The following is a 24,194-nucleotide window of genomic DNA, read 5'->3' as shown; positions in this document are numbered from 1 at the left end:
ATAATAAGCTAATGGGTCGATAGTTAATAAGATCTTTTGAGTCACCTGTTTTGTAGAGTAAAATAACTATTGCATTGCACCATGTTTTGGGAATTTTCTTCTGTTTTATACAGTGGGTAAATAAGTGAAGCCTATTTTGTACTTCTACCCCTGCATCCAACAGTAAATCTGTTACTATTCCATCTTCTCCCGGAGCCTTCCTTCTTTTCATATTTTAAAGAAAAATATTTACTTCGTCTGGTGTTACCTCAGGTATTTCACTTTTGTCTACTGAAGAGTTAGCTATTGGTACTACTGTCTGATGCATACAGTTCTTTGTAAAACTGTTCAACTCTCACCATCTTATCTCCGCATTTAATGATTTCACTTTTTTTTTTCTTTCAGTGATGTCATTTGTTGCTTTCCTAGTGCCATTCTACTTCGGACCTGTTTCAGACTTTTTCCATTTTTGATGGTTTCTTTGATTTGATCCATGTTTCTCATTATTTTTCTTCTCTTTGTCTTTTGTTGTTAAGCTTATTTAATTCCGCTCGTTCTGTTTCGTCTTTCTTTGTTTTTACTTTCATTTCCTTTCGTTTTTTCATGAGCTCGTTGTCTTTTCTAATATTTCTTGTCTTTGGTTGTATTAGGTTACTACCTCCGCTGATTCTCTTAGCACTTTTGTTAGTCTGTCATTCAGCTCATCAATGTCACATTCAGCATTACTTAGAGCCTGAAATCTGTTCCTCATTTCCATCTGAAAGGCTGCTTTGTTTTGGTTCACTATTATTGGGCATATCTTTTTATCTTTAATCATCTTTCTTTCACTTCTGAAATTGAATCGGGCTGTGCAACCCACCATTCTTTGATCACTGCCTATATTTACTTCGTTGATAACTGTGACATTTGTGATCGTGTTATTATCTGCTATAAGTTTGTGAATTTCATTCTTTGGTTCTCCATTTGGGCTACTCCAGGTCCACTTTCTCCCTGTTCTTTTGTGGAAGAATATGTTCAATATCCTTATGTTAAACAATTCAGCACAATTTACCAGCATTTCTCCTCTTTCATTCCTTTCTCTCACTCCAAATTTCCCATACATGCTTCTCCATTTTTCAACTTCCCAATTTTTGCATTGAAGTCTCCCATGAGTATAATTATGTTGTCTTTTCTTCTTCCATAATCTGGGAGATGTCATCATAAAATGTTTCTATTTCTTCATCTGGGCTTTGAGAGTTGGTGCATATCCTTGTATTACTTTCATGGTATATTTTTTGCACAGTCTAATGACGACAAATGCTGCTCTGTCAGATGCACTGCTGAATATAACGATATTGTCTGCAAGATTTCTGTTAATTAGAAATCCTGCACCACTAACACTTTCATTTTCCCTTCCTCTGTAGTAAAATAGGTGGTTGCTGTCTTCCAGCTGAATTACTTTTTCTTCTTTTCTGTGGATCTCACTCATACCTAAAACATCCCAACTAGTGTTTTCCAGTTCAGTCATTAGGTTATCAAGTTTATAATCTTCTGCGAGGCTTCTTACATTGTATGCATAGATCTTCATGGACTTCAGTTTGTTTAATATGCAAGAGTCTGATTTGCCAACACAGTGCCTACTCACTTTTCGGTGGCACACTGCCCGTAAGCACAGGATGCAGTGCGGTTTGACCTTTAGTAGACGATGATCCAACAGGAACGCTAGTCAAATCACTTACAATAGAACTCATGTTTGACTGGGAGGATTGTGGCAAATAATCTCACCTCCCTGCTACATAGTTTCTGGTGAGATGTAATTTTTGTGCCACCTTATTCGTTATATTCAGTGGAGCCCTAAACATCTATAGGAGGTCCCATGGTCCGCGCTGTCTAAGACGGTACTTCGTATATCTACAAGGCCTTCCCCTATCTGCCACCCAGGTACGTGCCAGGTAGCAGTGGGATCCTGCCCCTGGATATATATCTATATATATATATATATATATATATATATATATATATATATATATATATATATATATATATTGCCAGACGCTTTAATCCCGTAAGGAGTGGCCACAAACAAAGCGCCTACATGTTGCCCTGTCCCCTGTCATATCAATGCCCTGCTCCCAGCTCACATGTTATGAGTCCATATTATAATTACAAATCATAATAGATAGATTGATAAATAGATAGATAGACAGCTCTATGTGAGCCTGGGAATGGGAAATGATCTTGCAAGTTACACTGAGGAAAAGCTGACGACAGATTACGAAGTAGACAGTCAGTTAGTTGTCAGCAATTCACGAGGTGAACAAAGCCTTGTTGACCATACACACACATATACACATACTCACACACAGGTTTCTAGAACTTTCCAATCACAGGGAACACACGTGATACGTCTCCTGTTTCACCAGAATTTAGGAAAGAGAGCTCAGAAGGAAGCTAGCCATAGAACAGACAGGTCGCAGGGAGAAGGGCTTAGCAACTTGGGAGAGAGAGAGAGAGCGAGACAGGGAGACAGGGACTCTGCTCATACTCACTCGTGAGTGAGAGACTTGTTAATATTTCCAAGACAAATAAAAATAGTCCCATACTATTCTTTACCTCTCCTGTCATTGCACGACAAATGGGAAAGAAGATTATCTACTTACAAAGCTACTCAAGTATAACAACCGCTCGTCCACAAGTCTAATATATATAACTTCTCTAAAAGTAACTACAAAGTCTTTTATGACATTTGGTAGCAGCTGTTGTTGTTGTTGTTGTGATATTCGTCCCAGATCAGACTGGGACACGGGCAAATAAGTGAGCCCGCCACAGGTGGGCTAGCATGCGCTGCTCATATTAGCGAGGAGGGGGGTGGCGACTGACCACCCGCAGCAGAAGTTCCATCGGCAAACGGGCAACAATGGCAGAGGCATCACGGACATCATCCCCAGATGGCACAAAAGCACCTCCCAAATGTGAGCAGAAGATGTCAGTGACAGGACACCTTAGCATATAATGAAGGAGGGGCTCCGTCTCCCTCTCAAAGCAATGTTCACATGAGTCAGGTTCCACCCCAGTGATCTGCTTATAACATAAAAAGCCAAGCCGCAAGCGCCTAAGCCTCACAAGCAAAAAATTCGGCAGACCTGGGGGGGGCTGCAGCTAGGAGTATGATGTAGCAGCGGCATACCACGTGGCAGAACGGGATCCCTCTGATACCACTAGCCTATGCTCTTCCAATGACAACTGCCAGATTGTAGCAGCGAAAGACTTGACAATCTGAGCCCGGCCTCTGCCGAGTGGGAACGTGACAGCAGGAAGGGAACACGCAGAGCGTGCAGCCTCATCCGCCAACTCGTTCCCGTGGATGCCAACATGCCCCGGGAGCCAGTGCAGGACAACAGATGCACCCCTGCAGACCAGGAGAGAGGCGAAGGTGTAAATCGCCGACAGCAAAAAGACATTATCCTTGAGGGAGAAGGAGCGGAGACCCATGATGGCAGAGAGCGAGTCCGAATGGACGACCACACGGCGATATTGATGGTGGTGTGCATGCCGCAAAGCCCCCAGTATAGCCGCCAGCTCTGCCTGGAACACAGAGGCCCCCTGTGAAAGCCGCCAAGACTCCACCGTGTCCCCAAAAATGAAGGCCGCCCCTGCAGCACCATCAGCCGCCACAGAACCATCGGTGTAGTACACAGCCGATCCCGGAGATCCCAGAGCCGCAACCCAGTGGAGACCATCCTGACGGAGGAGGGCAGGGATGGTGCCATGGGGCTTGGCACGTGCTGGACAAATCAACTGGAATGGGGGAGGCTCCCATGGGGGCGGATACTCAAACCCAGCAAAGGGTGCATCAGGGACCTGGCAGATGGAGTCAGCAGCCCCCATGTCATGCAACAGCAACCGTTGCTCGAGCCCAGTCTCGGCGAGGGGCCAGGTCAGGAGGGCGTGACAAGAGCCGCAGGAGGAGAGCAGAGACAGGAAGAGTGGGTCTGCGGTGTACCAGCTGCAGAGTAGTTGCTGCAGCACGGAGCATAATTCTACCCCTCAAAGATGGGAAACTGCTCTCCAACCTCAGATTGACCAGCCAGGTCCAAGGAGGTGCATGCAGAATGACCCGCAAAGCGTCATTCTGCACGACCTCAAGAGACTGAGAAACCCACGGGGCAAGACCAGTCAAGCATATGGCACTGTAATCTACCAGCGACCTAATAGCGTGTGTGTAAAAAGTTCTGAGTACCATATAGGAGGCCCCCAAACTCTTCTTGGAGAGGGAGCGAAGGGCAGAGAGATGCGTGGACGCTCGCTCATGCAAACAGCGGACATGGCTCGCAAAGGTGAGGTTACTATCAAACCACACCCCAAGATGCTTGTGGACGGCCACAAAGGACAGTTGGTGACCCCCCAGCACGAGTGGAAAATGTGGGGGAAGGAGGCCAAAAGGCAAACACTTTGACTTGGCAAAGTTGATTTTGAGGCCAAGCTCTGAGCACTTGCCATACAACCTGGCCAGAGCCTCGTTCGCCTGGGCAAAGCAGTCCCTCCTGGTAAAGACCAGGGCCAGATCATCGGCATAAGATAAGAGGGTGACCCCACGACCGAAGTCTACATCAAGGAGCCCCTCCACCAGAACGTTAAAAAGGAGAGGGCTCAACACACTCCCCTGAGGAGTACCATTCTGGTAGTCATAAAAGGGGGAGAGACGCCCCTGAAATCGGACTCCTGCTGAGCGACCACAAAAGAAGTCACTAACCCATGACAAAAGCTTACCGCCCACCCCCCGAGCCGCCAGAGCCTGCAAGATGACCGCAGGGCTTGCCAGCTCGAAGGCCTTCTCGAGGTCGAGGAAGACCGCCATCCCCACACCACCCCGAAGCTCCCCAAGGAACGATGCAAGGCAGTGAGAAGCACTCCTGCCAGAATGATAAGCAAAGATCCTTGGGTGAAGCGGACCCAGTCTCCATGCAAGACGCGCCCGCACAACTCGCTCAGCCGTCTTGGCAATACAGCTAAGGAGGGAAATGGGGCGCATGGCACCGGGAGCATTCGGCTTCAGGATGGGGTGAATAACAGCAGCCTTCCACAAACTCGGGAGACGCCCTTCAGACCACGAGAGGTTGAGCAGACCAAGAAGCCGCTCCATACCACAATCTCCCGCATGTGACAGGATGGAGTATGTCAGCCCATCAAGGCCTGGAGCAGTGTCTGCCCTGCGCCGCAAAGCTGCCAGCAGCTCCCTACTGGTGATGGGGCAATTGGCTGGGTCAGACTGACCACACGCAGCCTGGACAGCCGCAGCACGAGAGTCGGACAATTGCTCTTGAACAGCCAAGACTGATCGCGGGAGATTGGAGGAGGCGGAGCGGTCAGCAAAGTGCTGAGCCAGGCGGTCAGCCTCTGCAACAGGGTCGGGATGCGAAGGCGGACGGGAGGGACGTGGACAAGAGACGGACCTGATTCTCCTCCACATCTCACGAAGTGTGGAGTGAGAATCAAGGGTGCGACACCATACAATCCACGCCTCCTCCCTAAGGCGGCGCTTCTCCGCAAGGACATGACGAGACACGGCAAATAAGCACCGGCAGCACGGCGAAGTGCGGCGCCGCCAGTACTGTCTGCGTGCCGCATTAAGCCTGCGGTTCAGCTCTTTGACCCTATCGCAGTGGAACCAACCGTCCTGGTAGCACCTTGCAAAGCGCTTCCGCAAAGGGATGGCAATAGAAGCAGCCTGCCGAAAGACGGCAGCAACCTGATCTGCACAACTCTCTAGGTCCAACACCGGGGCAGAGGAGGAGAAGGCGAGAGTGAGGGCCTTATCAAAGGCTTCCCAATCAGCCCTGCCCACATCCCACCGTAGCGGAGGCGGCTCGAAGAGAGGGAGGGGAGGCAATGGCAGGTCCACCACAATGGCAAAGTGATCGCTCATAAGGTAGGGATGGAGCGACCACACAGTGGAGCCTGCTAGAGGAGCCGAGAGGAAGGCCAGGTCCAGCCGACCCCCACGGACATGTGTGGGTTCGTTGACATCATTCAGCAGGGATACACCGCCCACCTCCTCCAGAGTGATGGAAATGTGCCGACCTGCCTCGTTGGAGGGGAGAGGCGAGGACAACAGAGCATGGTGTGCATTGAAATCGCCCCCAATGTACACTGGCCCCCCGCCAGCCTGGGAGAACAAGTCCCCCAGCTCCAGGGCTGCCCGAGAACTACGGTACACATTGTACACAGTAAGGGGCGACCCCGCCAAGTGAAGCACCACGCCCTGGACCTCCACACCATCTCCACAGAAGGGAGGGGGTACACAGCTAGTGGAGGCAATGTGGTCACGGACCAGTATGGCACAGCCCCTGGACACACCACGCTCACGAGGGAGGAGATGGGCGGTATAACCCGCCAAACGAAAGGAGGAGCCCTCAGACAGAAGGGTTTCCTGCAGCAGAATAAGATGCGGGCGATCTCTGACGGCCACCTCTTGAAGGAGGGGTAGCTTGCTCATTGCCCCAACACAGTTCCACTGGAGGAGGCGAAGGGAGACGACATCCCCGCATCCGGAGACAGACTGAGGCGGGGATCGCTCGACCTCCGAGTCAAAGGAGGAGTTGATGGAAGCACCTGAGGGGCAGACGGGAGTTGGGGAGTGGCAGGAGTCTGGGCACGACGGGGCCGAGCCCTGACCCCAGCCCTGGACGCCTTCTGTGCAGTCGTCCATGTGGGCGAGCCTGACTTCCGAGGGGCGCGAGGAGGCCTGCCCGAGACAGGAGCAGGGGTCCCTCGCCGCTTGCCGACGCTCCACTCCAGCCACCTGTCGATCACAGCCACCAAGGGGCCTGACCCCAGCTGAACCCCCAAAGCCCGAGCCACGGCACTCGTGATGGCCTCCGCCATCTGAATCCCAAGGTGACGCAGCTCGTCCTTGGTAAATAGCGGTTCCTCTGGAGTAGACGCCTGAGACACTGGCGCTGTCACAGGAGCCGCCCGGGAAGGAGGAGGTGAGGGCACCCGAGCCACCGGGGTCGCTGGATGGTGAACCTCTGCCACCGCACTGGCTGTCCTCAAAGCAGGTGTCAAGGGGGTAAAGGCTGACTCGTTCAGAACCGGTGGGCCTGGCTTCTGAGAGCGGCGCTGCTGACCCCAAACAAAAGTGCCTGGGGGAGCGGGTGTCGCTATCGATGCCTGTTGCTGCCGCACCCAAGAGACTTGCCCCTTCCTGCCCTGAGTCACCCTCTTCCCCCTCGCAGGGCAGCTGGGATGCCAGGCATGGTGAGCACCTGCACGGTTGGGACAGTGAGCGGCGACCGGCTCCTTCGCCTTGAACCTCGCAAGGCACTGCTTGGTTTCGTGGGAGCTGCTGCACATCCCACACACCACAGGCCTGTTGCAGCTCGCACGGTGGTGGCCGAACCTCTGGCAGCGGAAGCATCGCAGAGGCTCCGGAGTGTAAGGGCGCAGCCAGTACACACCCCAGTTCCCCAGATCTAGGGAGGGAACAAGAGGGCCCCGGAGGGTTACGCACACCTGCAGCGTCTCCTCCCGAGTCCTCTGGTGCTGACACCTGGTCGCCTCCTCTACCAAGTCGTGTTGGAGCAGGATGTCCACAGGCATACGGCGAGGGTATCCCATCACCACGGCCTTGGTGACCTGTCCGCCCCGTGTTACCTCTACCACCTTCATGACAGCTGCCTCGTCCTCTGCCACCGCCTTGAGTTGCAGGTATGCCTCCTCTGTTGCTGGAATCAATACACAGCTTTCGTCCCTCCCAAAGCGATTGGTCACAGCAAGACCCGGCAGCTGCCTCTCCAGGGCCGCAACTGCGTCGTAGCTGGTGGTGTAGCCCGGCTGCAGAGGAACCCTGAAAGCGGGGAAGGAGGAGCGGGGAGGAGGGGGAGCTGCCACCGACACAGAAGGGCGAGGTGCAGGTGGAGGTTTTTTGTAGCAGGCGCTGAAAAACCCTGGGCTGCAGGCGTGGTAACGGGTGAACGCCTAGCCCTGCGAGTTACAAGGGTAAACCCCTCAGCACTCTCAGAGGCATCAGCATCAACGGCAGGATTGGCAGCAGTAGCAGTGGTGGCAGAAGGAGCAGTGGTGGGGGCTGGAGACAGAGAAGCAGGCAGAATCACGTCCATCCCCTCATGGCGACGGGCGACCTTCCTGGGTGCAGCAGAGGAGGAAGCAGAGGAGCCAGAGACAGGACTCCCTGGACAAGCCCGATCGCCAGCAGATACAGTTGAGCTGTCTCCTGATCCATGCTGCACCCTATTCTTTCCATAAGTTAAGCACTTCTTGCCCTTGTCAGTAGGTGGGTGGGTGACCGATAGTGAGTCACATCGAATTGTGGCAGCTCCTGGATGGGTGACCGCAGCCATACCCTCACCCAACGCCCCAGGAACCGTCCCAACCCTATCTCCAGCAGTGAGGACTCTAGCAGAAGGATCAGGTATCGGGATCCTCGATGGCAGAGGATTCCTTGAAGACCCTGGGGGTCTAGACCTAGCCTTGCCTGTCATGACAGACAGGCAGAATCACTCACACAGGCACGGACACAAACACACAAACAAGCACACAGAAACACAGGAAGGAGCCTACCTACTGTGGTGGAAACTGCCCCCCCACTAGCGGAGGGCGAGACAGTCCTTGCCACAGCCCCGAAGGTCTTGCCTACTCCTAGCCCTAACCAGAGTTTTGGCTCACCCCTGCAGCTTCCTATAACCACCCCGACTACGGGGCCCCTTTGTGTACCAGGCCTGCGCCTGGAAACCGCGGGGTTCGGCTTCGTATCACGTACCAGGGGAACACTAAGAGCCGAAAAGGAAATACAGTAAGAGGCAAAAAAGAAACCACTGAAGGGCGAGTGCACACAAGCGTGCGCACCCCGGTACACAACAGCGGCTGGAGACCAAGGCGTGGTCAGGATGAAGGCAGTGAGCAACGACAACAACAACACCTCAAGCACCGGCGAGAGACAAAAAGGGCAGAGCAACTCGATCGACGGCGAACCGGAGAGCTGTTACCCTTGTTGAAGCAAGACAGGAGCAGGAGATGTTGGTGTGGAGGCAGGCAGCAAAGTCTGGTAGCAGCGAAAAGAACGCACCTCGTCTTCGAATCAACAGTGAATTTCTACAAAGGCAGGCGAGACTCTACAAGATTAACCTCAGTTCTACAGTGAACGAACTACAACCATCTACAATCAACTACAAGTAACAACTCTACAAGTCGTCTGTATAATCTTCTACACGCACCTACAAGTAGCGGCAGTCTTCATCCCACAACGAGTAAATCACAAGAGAAAAGGACCGAGAAAACATCGACAAAGAAAAACGGAACAAACAAACGAAGAATGAGACACGACTCATAACTCATAACCACCAGAACTCACCCTCCTCTCTCTGCTACATCCACCCAACCTACACCGATGACGCAGGAGTGAAGAGGTCAAGACGACGAAGCAAATACCAAGTCCATATTCACAACTCATCTTACTCACTCATCTTCACTCAAGTTACTCATCGCTACTCATTCACTCACCACAGCTACCAGTGTGGAAAGTCGACGTCATCATGCGTGCTTGCTGAAAAGACGCCACGTCAGTCAACTCACCGCCTGCACCATCACTAACACCATTCCCACCACGGTAAAAATTAGTGAGTTACGTAGTTACTTCATTTATACAATACACAGTGATAGACAATAAGCTTCTGCACAAACATATAAAACGTGCTGTATAGTTACAGCTTAAATACACATACTTACTTCAGTTATCTGCATAACTCAAACACTAAATAATCATCAACAATAAATATTCTACACTATATATTCATTCATTTATTATAACATTTATTTACTACCAACGAGTGTTACCATTTATACCTACATAAAATTCGTGTTTCATACATACAGCTATACATTATTATATCTACAAAGTGATAAAGAAAATATACCATCACAGTTACTCAGTGAGCGATTAAAAGAACTGTATTAAACATTTATTAATTAATGCTACCTAGTGGAAACAGATAAATTAAGTTACAAGGAAAACCAGAAATAAAAAATGGCCAACACAAATGACGTTAGCAAGAATGAACATCTTCAACACAATCGTGAAGACAAAGATTTCCACACAGTGCTGACACATATATTGACCACGATAGGTACAAGTGAACAACAAGTCAGTGTATATAGTTAATACTGTATATAGTGTATATATATTTTTTTTATATAAAATGACAAAATATGGGACTATATAATATCATTTTCAGTAATACCTGTGCAATATAAACTAAACTTTAAAAAAGTATCCCAAGGAAATTAGCCAGCAATTATGCAACCATGAACAACATAGAAAAAGCATACACAAGCGAAGAAAAACAAACTATAGAAAATCAATACATACAAAAAAAAAAAGAAAAGAAAGAAAAAGTAAGAAAGAGAAAAGAGAGAAATAAAGTAAGATCACATAACAAACAAATGAAAATAAGTGTAAGTGTTACTACAAATGCCAAAATACCACATAAACTACAAAAAAAAAAAAGCAAATTGTTGTCTCCACAAGCAAGTGGCATGACACATCATCACTATCATCGACCACAGCATGACCATATTAGGAAATTAATAGATTTTTTTTTTTCGGTAGGTTACGATGAAGGGACTTATGCTATGGATTCTCCTCTACATAGCAAGAGGATATGCGCACTTAGACCCCCAACACATAGTACGACAAGGATGCCTCGTAGCTCCAACGGCCACTACTACAATCGTTAAGGACGTCATGAGTACTGAAATAAGTCTAGCTTACTTGTATGAATTACCAACTTATCTAGACAGGCTTGCGACGCCGATGCGAACTCTGGACTTCATGATAGGAAATTGTTTCACAAGCACATAACACCAAGGAAGTGAATGAAATGGTAAAGTTAGCGAAATGGAAACTAGAACAGGCAAAGTCAACTATGCTCATCATGATCCAAGATCTCCCATCTTATGGAACGGAGGTACTGAGCGACAGGAACAACATCACACGTACTCGCCAAAAGCGCGGTTTGTTCGACCTGGGTGGCGCAGTTCTTGGAAACATCTTTGGATTGGCTACAGAGGATGACCTTAAAGAAATAAACAACAAATTTAATAAGATAGCTCAGGTACTAACATACCAAGATAAATTCATCACAGGACAGAACTCAGCAATGAAGACAATTGTGAAAAATCTGAAAAAGCAGAAAACATAGCTCTCGAGAGTGTAGATAAAATAAATGAAATGGAGGAAAACGTTACACTTTTCCAACACTTCTCCATCATCACAGAACATATTGACACGAGTCTACTACAATTAGAGAACACTAGAGATCGTTTTAGGGCTCTTATGCAAGGAATTTCGAATGCTGGTGATGGCAAGATCACAATTGACTTACTCCCAGTTCATGAGCTACGTCAGATAGTTAGTCAAGGCATACATAAACATAAATTGAAGCCGTTGTTCCGCAGTAGGGAATTCATGCAATATTACCCATATTTAGAAGCAACACTAACACCAACATCAGTAGTAGTTCATGTACCATTCATCACTGAAGACCTGTTCACAGTATACCAAATACATCCCTTCCCCTATAAAAATAACAACACTTTGGTCATCATCAACATCAACACAGACACCAAACTCATCATGGTCTCCAACAGACGGGACACTGTCACTTTCGCAAGTGAATCAACGATTGAACGAAAGTGCCGCACTTCCTTACATGCTGTTCATCTTTGTCCTGCGTACATTTTCACGTTTCAGCCTACTGATACAGTCCCTTTTGAAATGGCTATCATCAGAAATGACAATATTCATCATCATTGCAACTTCACTTTTGCTCCAGATAAACTTGTACACCATCAACGCATTGGACAATCACAGTTTTTTTATTTCCCTCATAACACATCAGTTTACATAGTCTGTCCAGATATACCACCATCTCATATATCAGCATCAGGATTATACATAGCACCAGACTACTGTGCGGTATTTACACCAGCCATGTCTACTTTATCCACCATCAATCACTACGCCATTCTCAATCATACTCACAAACATTTCCACCCACTGCCTGATATGGACTTAAACATGAGCACAAGTATTAAGTTGACTTCACCTAAGTTTGAAACTATGCAACTGATCAATGAAATGATGAAGCCCTGGGAAGATTTGAGTTTGAGTATGTTCAACCCAAATTATGTGTATAGCCCAGCACCTACTATCTTTATAATCGTCTGCATTGTAGTTGCAGTACTGCTGTTCGCAATGCACAGAATGCATGCAAGAATTGCTAATTTGGAGTCATTATTTAGTGGGGGGAGAGTTAACATCCAAGTTAACCCCCCTGAATGAAGTGTACATATTTTGTATATAGTATTATATATATATATATATATATATATATATATATATATATATATATATATATATATTTATATATATATATATATATATATATATATATATATATATATATATATATATATATATATATATATATATATATATATATATATTTATATATATATATAAAGAAGAATGACCCATGTATGGCATACCAGTACCATTATCTTTAAATGAAATATTAATAACTCTTACCATAATCTTAATTTTAAACTTTTTTTTTCTTGCATGTATGCATTTCACTACAATAACCCAAGTACATACTGTATTACAGTTAAATAATTTACTTTTAATGCATTTATTCAAATATGTATACAACTTGTTTAAAATGTAATATTGCTGAATAACCACTATTTACTATAAATATTATATGTATACAATATTATAATCAATATTATGTACTAATAAATTAGCATGAGTCAATGATAATTCCTGTCGGAGGTCCTTCAGCTGCGTGGACCGAGCATATGTCCATATTATAATTGCAAATCATAATAGATAGATAAATAGATAGATAGACAGCTCTATGCGAGCCTGGGAATGGGAAATGATCTTGCAAGTTACACTGAGGAAAAGCTGACGACAGATTACGAAGTAGCCAGTCAGTTAGTTGTCAGCAATTCACGAGGTGAACAAAGCCTTGTTGACCATACACACACATACACACATACTCACACACAGGTTTCTAGAACTTTCCAATCACAGGGAACACACGTGATACGTCTCCTGTTTCACCAGAATTTAGGAAAGAGAGCTCAGAAGGAAGCTAGCCATAGAACAGACAGGTCGCAGGGAGAAGGGCTTAGCAACTTGGGAGAGAGAGAGAGAGAGCGAGACAGGGAGACAGGGACTCTACTCATACTCACTCGCGAATGAGAGACTTGTTAATATTTCCAAGACAAATAAAAATAGTCCCATACTATTCTTTACCTCTCCTGTCATTGCACGACAAATGGGAAAGAAGATTATCTACTTACAAAGCTACTCAAGTATAACAACCGCTCGTCCACAAGTCTAATATATTTAACTTCTCTACAAGTAACTACAGTCTTTTATGACACACACACCCCTTTCTCATATACCTCTCCACTCCATCCCTCCATCTAATCCTTGGCCTCCCCCTCCCTCTCCCTCCTCTACCTCACTCACATACTCTCTTCGTCAGTCTCTCACTCTCCATCTTCTCCACATGGCCAAACGACTCAGTGTGTTTCTCCTAATGCTTCCTATAACATCCACATCCACACCACAACGCTCCTTCACTTCCTCATTTGTCAGTCTGTCTCTATGTGAATCCATATGCTCCTCTCAACTAACTCATTTCCACTTCTCACACTCTTGACTTCTGTCTCTCTGACGAGGTCCAAGCTTCGCTCCCATACTTTCGAGTTGTTATCACAATACTGTCATGCAGTAACTTTTTCACTTCCATGCTCACTTCTCTTTTCCTTATCACTGCTTTCAGGGAACCAACAACCTTTCTTACTTGTTCTACCCTTTCAAGCACTTCACCCTCTAAACTTCCATCCTTACTCATCACTCTACCCAAGTACTTCAAAGAACATTTTCCATTTCCTCCATATCCAACCTCTCTGTACATTCATTGACTTCATTTCTCTCGAAGATCATAACTTTACTAATCCCTATATTCACCTTTAGATTCCGTTTCTTACACACTCTCCCAAATTCATCCACCAAGCCTTGCAGCTCCCCTTCGTCGTCACTTAACAACACAGTATCATCAGCAAACAACAGTACAGGGAGGTTCCAAACACTGCCCTCTCTCATTAGGGCCGCTCGAACACCCTCTGCCCTACCTTGCATCTCTTTAACAACCCCATCCATATACAAACTGAACAACCATGGAGCCATGACACATCCCTGTTCCAGTCCGACTTTCAAATAGAAAATTTCACTCAGTTCACTATCCACACGCACTGCAGCGTTAGCACCCTCGTGCGTACTCTTCACGGCCTTCATCAACTTCCCATCTACTCCAAGTATTCTTAATACTTTCCATAATTCTTGTTTTTCCACCCTGTCATATGCTTTCTCCAACTCCATGAAGGCCACATACAACATCTTTCCCTTCTCCAGAAACTTTTCCACTAAAGATCTAAAAATGAATATCTGATCTACACAAACTCTTTCCTTCCTAAATCCTCCCTGTTCTACTCCAACTAATTCCTCTTTTATTTCCCTAACTCTGTCAATAAGTATCCTACCATATACTTTTCCTGTTACACTAGCAAGAGAGATGTCCCAGTGATTACCACACACTTCTTTTTCGCCTTTCCTTTAGAATAATTATACCTGACTTCCAATCCTCCGGGACTCCACCTTCCACGCAGGCCAATCTGCACGTGTTCCACATCCAATCTACTACTCTCTCTCCCCCATGCTTCAGCATTTCACCACAAACTCCATCAATTCCTGGGGCTTTCCTCATTTTGACTTGCTTCATTGCTTCCACAACTTCCATCCTACTGATTCTTCTTCTCTCCTCACATCCCTCCTTCTCCCAGTCATTCCCCAGCCACTTATATGCGCATTGCATTCATTCTATATGTTCAAAAATTCCGTAAAGTCTTCTCTCCATCTGCTTACTTTTTCTTCCTTCTCCACTAGTAATCTACCATTTTTATCTTTTACTCCCCAGCTAACTTCATTAACACTCTGTCTAACTCTCTTTACCTCTTTCCAGAACATTTTCTTACATTCCTTCCACTCTTCACGCAAATTCTTTCCACATTCCTCATCCACTTTCTTCTTACTCTCTCTTACTAAACTTTTCACCTCTCTCTTCCTTTCTACATATAACTCTCTCTTCCATCTCTTAACTTCTTCGACACCCCTTTGTCTCATCCACCCACTACGTGCTTTCTTTTTTTATGCCACAGCCTCTCCACCATGCTGTTCCCTGCACACCCTTTCGTCTTCTCGTCACCCCAAACACCAACTCACATGCTGCACAAATATCTTCTGTGAGTATCTTGCACACACCTTCCACATCCCCCATCTGCTCCAGTCCATCTTTACCCATTCGCTCCTCCACTTCTCTCTTATATTCTGCCTTTTTTTCCATCCTCTTGTAATCTTTCCACCTTTCTTGAATGAACTGCTTCCTGCTGTCCTTCCCTTCCTCTATTTCTCCATTTCATTTGGTCCTTGATTCTCACCACAAGCAAGTGATGTTCAGAAAGTCCACTCCCCCAACCTCCTTATGCTCTTACATCCGTTACGCACCTCCTCATGCCATCATCCACACACAGATAATCAGTCATTGCCTTCTGTTCATTCAGTGCACCACCCACCCTCCTCATCACTCGCCAGGTATACCTGTGGATCATCTTGTGTCTGAAGAGGGTATTGACTATCATCAACCCACTCGTAGCACAAATGTCTACTAAAGCACTGCCATTCTCATCCACCTCTGCAGGCACACCCCAATCACCAATTACTCCATCTACCTTCACATTCCCTTCTTTTCCATTCGTATTCTCAGTGAAAAACACTCTCATTTCTTTCAAAATTTTACATGCACGTTTCCACATTTGATCAGAACTCTTCCCTCACTCTGCTTGCACGATCTTGCATTGGTGCATACACACACACAATCGCCCACATTTGTAATCCAGCTTTCAATCTTACCCACACAGTCCTTGAGCCAACTGATCCATACTGTCTTATATTCTCCTTTCATCTGTTACAACAGTACTCACTCCTTCTTTTGCCCTCTCATTCTCACCTACTCCCACACATATACCCCATCCATACTTCGATTCTCCCACACTCTCGCCGCCCCATTTAGTTTCAGTTAATCCACATACATCCACTTTTGCACCCTCAAACACCTGGACAGTCTCTCTCTTTCACCTCATCATTTGCACCCCTTACATCCCACGTCGGAATCCGAACCATGTCCTTTGTTCGGTCCTTAGTCGTCAACTGTTGCTCAGTCCTGGTCCGAGGCTTCTTGTTCATATTTTTGTTAGTTATTTTCCGTGGAGGGGCACTAACCCTCCGCCAACCCACTTCTTGTCACGCAGGGAACACGTGTTGGTTGGTTATAAGGTTACCACCCACCGTTGTAAATAATTTCACTGTTTACATCATTTGGCTTGCCACTCAATGTAGAGCTACCCTAAAAAAAGAGTACAACTACACTAAGTGGGTGGATGATGGGCGCCCCCATCTACCACGAATATATATATATATATATATATATATATATATATATATATATATATATATATATATATATATATATATATATATATATTGTTACATAGCCTATAATTTCATCATCCTTTCTGTAATTCTAACGTACAGTATGCTGCATGTTTGATCACGAGCGTGTTCTACCTCACTCCCCCCCTCCACCCTTATAGTAAAGTCATTCTTTCTGTTGTTCAGAGCAGGATTATCAACTCTTTGTCCCCTATGGCTTAATTTCCGCGTCCTTCTTACGAGTTGTATCAAGCTCTGCCGACCTCTATATAATGAGATCCGTCTCTGCATTGATTGCCACTTAGATTTACTCCTCATTTTGCTCAAATCTCTGTCCTTCCCTGTACAGTTGTTATTATTGTGAGTGCTCAGGAAGTCTCCAGGCATCTACCACCTGTGTAATTTGAGTATAAGTGTTATTACATTTTTTCCTTGTACTGTATAGCATGAGGTGTTGATTCGTAGGCCTAGTGAGGTTTTTGTGATTCATGTGTTTTTATGTCAGTCATTTTTGATAATATTTTGTATCTGTAATAATATATTTTGCATTCACTGAGTATTTTCCGGCATTCTCATTTTATCAGGGCTGACTTAGATAAATTTACTCATGCTAATTTCGTGTTAATAAAGGCTATTCCAGTTAACCATATATTTAACCTGTTTTTTGCCATTACATTATCCTTATCAGTCCTGAATGTTTTGTTGTTAGTTTGAGCATTAAACTTTAACTTGTAATTTTACCTAACTCTTTTGTCTTGAACCTGGAACTTTGCGGGACAGTTTTCTCTGTTCCGTAACATAAATTTGCCGACCTCTTATCAGGATATTATCATCAGGATATTCCTTGATATTTTGTGACTGTGATTTATTCATGATGTCTACTATTACTACACTTGATGAAGCCAAAGATTTTTTGTCAAATGTGCAAAAAGTGTGTGATGTAGAAAACAGAACAAAGAATGAACTTAAGCTTGTTGCTCAACAAATGGGAATTGCAGTTCACTCTCATCATTCTAAAGATCAATTTGTTGTCATGATTAATAAAAGCTTGTTTCATGTAACTCCTTCAAATGAGCAAACGCAGATTGATATAGCTAAGTTACAGCTAGCTCAGCAGGAGGCTCGTGCTAAGGAGGCTGAATTTCAGGCAAATGCTAAGGAGGCGGAGTCTCAGGCTCCAATTCAGGAGGCTGAATTTCAGGCAAATACTCGTATTCAGGAGGCACAGGTACAGGCTCAGGCACAAATTAAACTTGCTAGGATTCAGGCAGACCATGAGTATCGCATGAAACAAGGTGGAACTGGATCATCTAGCTCTGATGATTTTGATGTGGCTAAAAATGTTAAACTTGTCCCTCCTTTTAATGAATCTGATTTAACAAAGTATTTTCAGTTGTTTGAGAGGGTAGCAACGGGTTTTAATTGGCCCAAAATGTATTGGCCAGTACTCCTTCAGACTGTTCTCACCGGTAAAGCTCAAGTAACTTATGCATCTTTACCTCAGGATCAATGTGATAATTATGATGTAGTTAAGAGCTTGATTCTTAAGGCCTATGAGCTTGTTCCTGAAGCCTATAGAGTAAAATTTAGGACAACTTATAAGCAAGATAAGCAATCCCATATTGAGTATGCAAAAATCAAAGAAGATCTATTAGAGCAGTGGTAAAATTCTAAGAATGTGGATTCTGACTTTGGTAAATTTAAGCAGATGATTTTGCTGGAGGACTTCAAAAGGTGTATTAATAATGATGTAAGCCTATATATTGATGAGAGAAGAATAGATAATTTGTCTGATGCTGCAGTTTTAGCTGATGAATATGTTCTCACTCACAAGAGATATTCTAAAGAGAAAAGGAAAGCTGAGAGTAAGTGCGTTGCCTCTACTCAGAGTACAGGTAACAGGAAAGAGAATAAAGATGTTTCTCAGGAAGTAAATACCAGCTTCACCTCTAGATTTCAGAAAAGTAAATGTACTTATTGTAGTAAGCTTGGTCATACTACGGAGAAATGTTTCAGGAGACAGCGTGATGTGAACAAAAAGGAGTCTTTAAATATTGTCAATTAGTCTAGTGTCCACCCTTGAGAGTTCCCAGAATTCTTTAACTGAGTTAACTGAACCTGCTTTGAGGGGTAAATTAAATTCTCATGATGAAGCTCCTCTTTTGAGCAGTAACGTGGGTGACACTCTCAAGAGTTCATGTGCTATTTCCTGTCTGATGGTTTTGTCAGTCCTCTGGACAGTAATGACAGAAAATCAGTTAAAATATATCGTGATACAGGTGCTTGCCAATCCCTTATGCTGACCAGTTTTCTAGGCTCTAATGTTAATTCCTCTGATGAAACTGTAATCTTACAAGGTGTAGGGAATAATTACTTCTGTCCCTCTGTGCAGAGTGAATTTAGAGTCTGGTTTTGTTAATGGTTCCGTTATGGTTGGGTTGGTTGAGACACTCCTAATGTCAGGTGTAACTTTCTTGGAAATGATGTTGGTGGAAGTCGTGTGTCCAGCTCCTCAGTTGTCTGGTAAGCCAGTGGCTGCGACCCAGGATTGTGATGTCCCTGATGTGTTCCCTGCATGTGCTGTCACTAGGGCTAAGTCTAAAGTTACTGGTGATTTAGAGGATAATGATGATGATGATGTTATCATAGCTGACACTTTTCTTGCTAATTTGGACCACTCACCAGATGAGGCAGTACCCCGTAGTGTTGATAATTTGTCTCGTCAAGAGTTGGTTGAGTTGCAGGTTGCTGACCCTGAGTTGAAAAGTCTAGCTAACTCTGCTTGCAGTGAGGAAGCGTCAACTGGTGCTTCTACTTGTTATTATATAAAGTCAGGAGTACTTATGAGAAAGTGGAGACCCCCAACAGCATCAGCCGACTGCGAATGGGAGGTTGTACAGCAAGTTGTCATCCCTCGTGTTTGTAGGCAGGATATCATTAGAGTGGCTCATGATTCCAGTTTGGCAGGACACCTTGAAGTGAGGAAGACTGTGGCACGCATTTTGAAACACTTCTACTGGCCAGGTATCTTCAGAGATATTTCCTGGTATTGTAAGTCTTGGCACACCTGTCAAGTTGTGGGGAAGTATAATCAGACCGAAAAGGTTGCACCACTAGTTCCCATTCCTCCTTTTGAGGCGCCATTCACCCGTGTGTTGGTGGATATTGTGGGCCCTCTTCCTAAGACTTCTTCAGGATTTTCTTATGTGTTGATCCTGACTGATATGGCTACTCGTTATCCTGAAGCCATTCCACTTAGAAATATCTCAGCAAAGAACGTGGTTCAGGAAATGCAAGGGTTCTTCACAAAGTTTGGTCTGCCCAAGGAGGTACAGTCAGACCGGGGAAGTAATTTGATGTCAAATGTTTTCAAGCAGTCTCTGAAAGAGTTGGGCATCACCCAGATCACGTCTTCAGCTTACCATCCCCAGACCCAAGGAGCGTTGGAGATATTATCAAACACTCAAATCGATGCTCAAAAAATACTGTTTGGAACATCAGAAAGACTGGGATAAAGGTCTTCCATTCGTTGTATTTCCAGCAAGAGAATCTCCAAATGAATCACTGGGCTTCTCACCTTTTGAACTACTGTTTGGCCATGAAGTAAGAGGACCCCTTAAGTTACTCAAGGAATGCTGGCTGTCGGAGGAAGATGACGTCAACCTGCTGGAGCATGTGATGAAGTTCAAAGAACGGCTGTCCACTGCTTTACAGCTGGCGAGAGAGAATTTAGGAGCTGCTTAGGAGAAGATGAAGACTTGGTATGATAAGAAGTCCAGGTTACGCCACTTTCAGCCAGGAGATCAGGTTTTGATTTTGCTACCAGTGCATGGGCAACCTCTTCAAGCCAAGTTTAGTGGTCCTTATTTCGTGGAGAAGAAACTCCTTGATGTCAACTATGTCATCGCCACACCAGATCGTACAAAGAACAAGCAACTTTGTCACATCAACATGCTAAAGTTATATCACAGGCGGGACGAAAATAACCCAGTCAGCACTGTAGCTGTTCCACCCGAGTCTGCAAGTGAAGTTCTCCCATGCAGCATGAGCCTGAGTGATAGTTTGGGGAAGAATCCTGATATCATGAATGATCTCCAGACTAGGCTTTCTCATCTACCTCCCGAGGAAAGGCAGGAATTTTCGGCATTACTGCAGGAGTACCCGCAAGTGTTCCGTGCCACTCCAGGAAGAACCACTGTGTTGATGCATGATGTCGATGTTGGAGACACAAAGCCAATTAAACTGCCTCCTTACCGTGTGAACCCAGTGAAAGTTCCTCTCATCCAAAAGGAGCTTGACTACCTGTTGGACCACAAGATGATTGAGCCCTCTCAGAGCGAGTGGAGTTCTCCTGTCACTCTAGTCCCTAAGCCAGGTGGGTCACAGCGGCTTTGCATCGACTACAGACGTGTTAATCAGATAACCAAAACAGACACTTACCCTCTCCCTCGCGTGAAAGATTGCATAGACGAGATCGGAAAGGCTAGGTACATAAGTAAGTTTGATTTGTTAAAGGGATACTGGCAAGTGCCTATGACTGAACGTGCTAGGGAGATCTCATGTTTTGTAACACTAGGAAAGACTTTTGCATGTGTAATTCCATATGGTATGAAGAATGCACCAGCCACATTTCAGAAGATCATGAATGTTGTAACAGAGGGTTTGGCAGGGTGTGTTGTTTATATTGATGTATTAATCTTCAGTGACAACTGGAAAGATCACCTATGCCATGTCAGTAAATTTCTTGAGCGTTTGGTTCAGGCTAATCTTGCAGCTAATTTATCAAAGTGTGAGTTTGGTCAAGCTAAAGTTCAGTACCTTGGGTACTTAATTGGTGATGGACATGTTGCACCACCAGCAGCTAAGGTTCAGGTTATAAGTGATCTTCCCAGACCTAAAATTAGGAAAGAGCTACAAAGATTTTTGGGAATAGTAGGTTATTACAGGAGATTTGTTCTTAACTTTTCAATTCTTGTATCACCACTTACAGACCTACTGAAAAAGGGAGTTAAATTTGTTTGGACCGATAACTGTGAATCCTCTTTCAGCAAACTTAAAGGTATCCTCTTAAGTCAGCCAGTGCTCGCTACTCCAAATTTTGCTAAGTCTTTTAAGATGGCTGTTGAAGCAAGTGATACAGGAGCTGGGGCTCTTTTGCTGCAAGAGGATGATCAGGGTATTGAACACCCTGTATCTTATTACAGTAAGAAGTTCACTCCACCTCAAAAGAACTACTTCACTATTGAGAAAGAGCTTTTGTCCTTGATTTTGGGTTTACAGCATTTTTCATTTTATTTGTATTCTGGTTTTGACCCCATAGTCATTTATACCGATCATAACCCACTGAAATTCCTTAGTAAGTTTAAAGATAAGAATCAGAGATTGACATGATGGAGTCTACTTCTTCAGGAGTATTCATTAGACATACAACATGTCAAGGGGAAAGAAAATGTTATTGCAGATTCCTTATCTAGACTTTAGACAGATTGTTTTAGAGTAATAAGAAATTTCCTTTGTAAATTTCTTTTTCTTTGTGGGGAGGTGTTACATAGCCTATGATTTCATCATCCTTTGTGTAATTCTAACGTACAGTATGCTGCATTTTTGATCACGAGCGTGTTCCACCTCACTCCCCCCGTCCTCCCTTCTAGTAGAGTAAGTCGTTCTTTCTGTTGTTCAGAGCAGGATCGTCAACTCTTTGTCCCCTATGGCTTCATTTGCGCGTCCTTTTTACAAGTTGTATCAAGCTCTGCCGGCCCCTATATAATGAGATCTACTCCTCATTTTGCTCACATCTCTGTTCTTCCCTGTACAATTGTAATTATTGTGAGTGCTCAGGAAGTCTCCAGGCATCTAGCAGCTGTGTATTTTGAGTATAAGTGTTATTACTTTTTTTCCTTGTACTGTATAGCATGAGGTGTTGATTCGTAGGCCTAGTGAGGTTTTTGTGATTCATGTGCTTTTATGTCTATTTTTGAAAATATTTTGTATCTGTAATAATATATTTTGCATTCACTGAGTATTTTCCGGCATTCTCATTTTATCAGGGCTGACTTAGATAAATTTACTCTTGCTAATTTCGTGTTAATAGAGACTATTGCAGTTAACCATATATTTAACCTGTTTTTTTGCCATTACATTATCCTTATGTCCTGAATGTTTTGTTGTTAGTTTGAGTATTAAACTTTAACTTGTAATTTTACCTAACTCTTTTGTTTTGAACCTGGAACTTTGCGGGACATTTTTCTCTGTTCCGTAACAATATATATATATATATACAGTATATATATATATATATATATATATATATATATATATATATATATATATATATATATTCAATCATTTCCTGTGGCACCCTCGGGGATGCATAGGGCCTCAAAACCGTCGCCCCTGGGTGGGCGATATTAATCAAATGTGGAGAGAGGTAAAAGAGGTATTGCATGAGAGTGCGAAGGTTACTATTAAGAAAAAGGGAAAAGCGAGAAGTGAAAAGTGGATGTCAGATGAAACATGGAATGCAATTCAGAAAAGGAAAGAGGCTAAGTTAAGAAGTGAATAACAACATGTTGATGACCTGGTAGTTGAAGTACTTAGAGCAAAGTACTGGAGTTTACATTCTGAAGTAAAAAGACTCATTAGACGTGATAGGAGGAGACTATATGATGAAAAGGCGACAGACAGAAATTAAATTAAGTAAAAATGACGGTCAGAGCTCAAGAGCAGCGTATTAGGCCATAAAGGAGTTAACTGGGACTGAAAAAAGAAGGAAAGAAATACCTGTACGAGATAGAAATGGAAATTTGATGACTAAAGATTTAGATATAAAAGGAAGGTGGAAAGAGCACTTTGAATCTGTTCTAAATAAACCAATCCCAGCTGAAGAGGACATTTTGCCAGCCGAGAGAGATCTGCAGATAGAAACAGGGGATATAACTTTGGAAGAGGTAGCAAATCTATTAAGGAGTTAAGGAATTTTAAGGCCCCAGGAGAGGATGGAATATTCCCTGAAATGCTTAAGGTGGAAAATGACGAGTTGATGAATGCGCTTTTGAAACTTTTTAATGTGGTTTGGGATAATGGTGGAATTTCAGAAGAGTGGAAAAATGGTGATTATAAAAATACCAAAAAAGGGAGATTTAAGTGTGTGTGGCAATTGGAGGGGGATAACTTTGACACCTGTAGTTGCAAAAATCTTTTTCAAAATCTTGTTGAACAGAATAGAGCCAGTAATTGATAAAATTTTAAGAGAAGAACAAGCGGGACTTAGAAAGAGTCGAGGTTGTAATCATCAGATTTTTATTGTAAGGCATCTAATGCAACAAGCTAATGAGATGAAAATGCCACTTAGTATGTGTTTTGTGGATTTTGAAAAGTGTTTGATAGTTTCACGTGGAACTATGTTGAAAATTATGAGATTTTATGGTATACCAGAAAAGTTTGTAAATATAATTAGAAGCCTGCATGAAGGCACTTTTTGTAAGGTAATGGTGGGTGGTTCTTTGAGTGATCCATTTCAAGTTAGGTCAGGAGTGATTCAAGGAGGAGTTCTTTCGCCATTGTTGTTTGTTTTGATTATGGATTATGTTATGAA

At 44.2% G+C, this 24,194-nt stretch overlaps 1 protein-coding gene across 1 annotated transcript; it reads right to left on the bottom strand.

The window, feature by feature from the left end:
* Positions 1-3,847: 3,847 nt before the first annotated feature.
* On the bottom strand, positions 3,848-6,454 carry LOC145399113 (uncharacterized). The gene is made up of 2 exons (XM_080271857.1): positions 4,940-6,454; positions 3,848-4,621 (listed from the first exon to the last, which is right to left on the bottom strand). The coding sequence occupies exons 1-2, from the start codon at positions 6,452-6,454 to the stop codon at positions 3,848-3,850; spliced, it is 2,289 nt and encodes a 762-aa protein (XP_080127983.1).
* Between the last annotated feature and the right edge of the window lie 17,740 nt (positions 6,455-24,194).

This window comes from Coenobita brevimanus, chromosome 47 (genome assembly GCF_032717465.1).
Source record: "Coenobita brevimanus isolate Jiangsu-jjx chromosome 47, ASM3271746v2, whole genome shotgun sequence".
NCBI classification, from domain to species: Eukaryota; Metazoa; Arthropoda; class Malacostraca; order Decapoda; family Coenobitidae; genus Coenobita; species Coenobita brevimanus.
The sequence above is the reverse complement of the archived record's forward strand: the minus strand, read 5'-3'. Positions and strand labels throughout refer to the sequence as shown.

What these genes read in the sequence shown, in the direction of transcription:
- LOC145399113 (XM_080271857.1), bottom strand. Translation starts at nt 6,454, where the DNA reads ATGAGCAAGCTACCCCTCCTTCAAGAGGTGGCCGTCAGAGATCGCCCG. An exon ending in CCAAGACGGCTGAGCGAGTT is followed by an intron (nt 4,622 to 4,939) that starts GTGCGGGCGCGT and finishes GGTACTCCTCAG; the next exon opens with GGGAGTGTGTTGAGCCCTCT.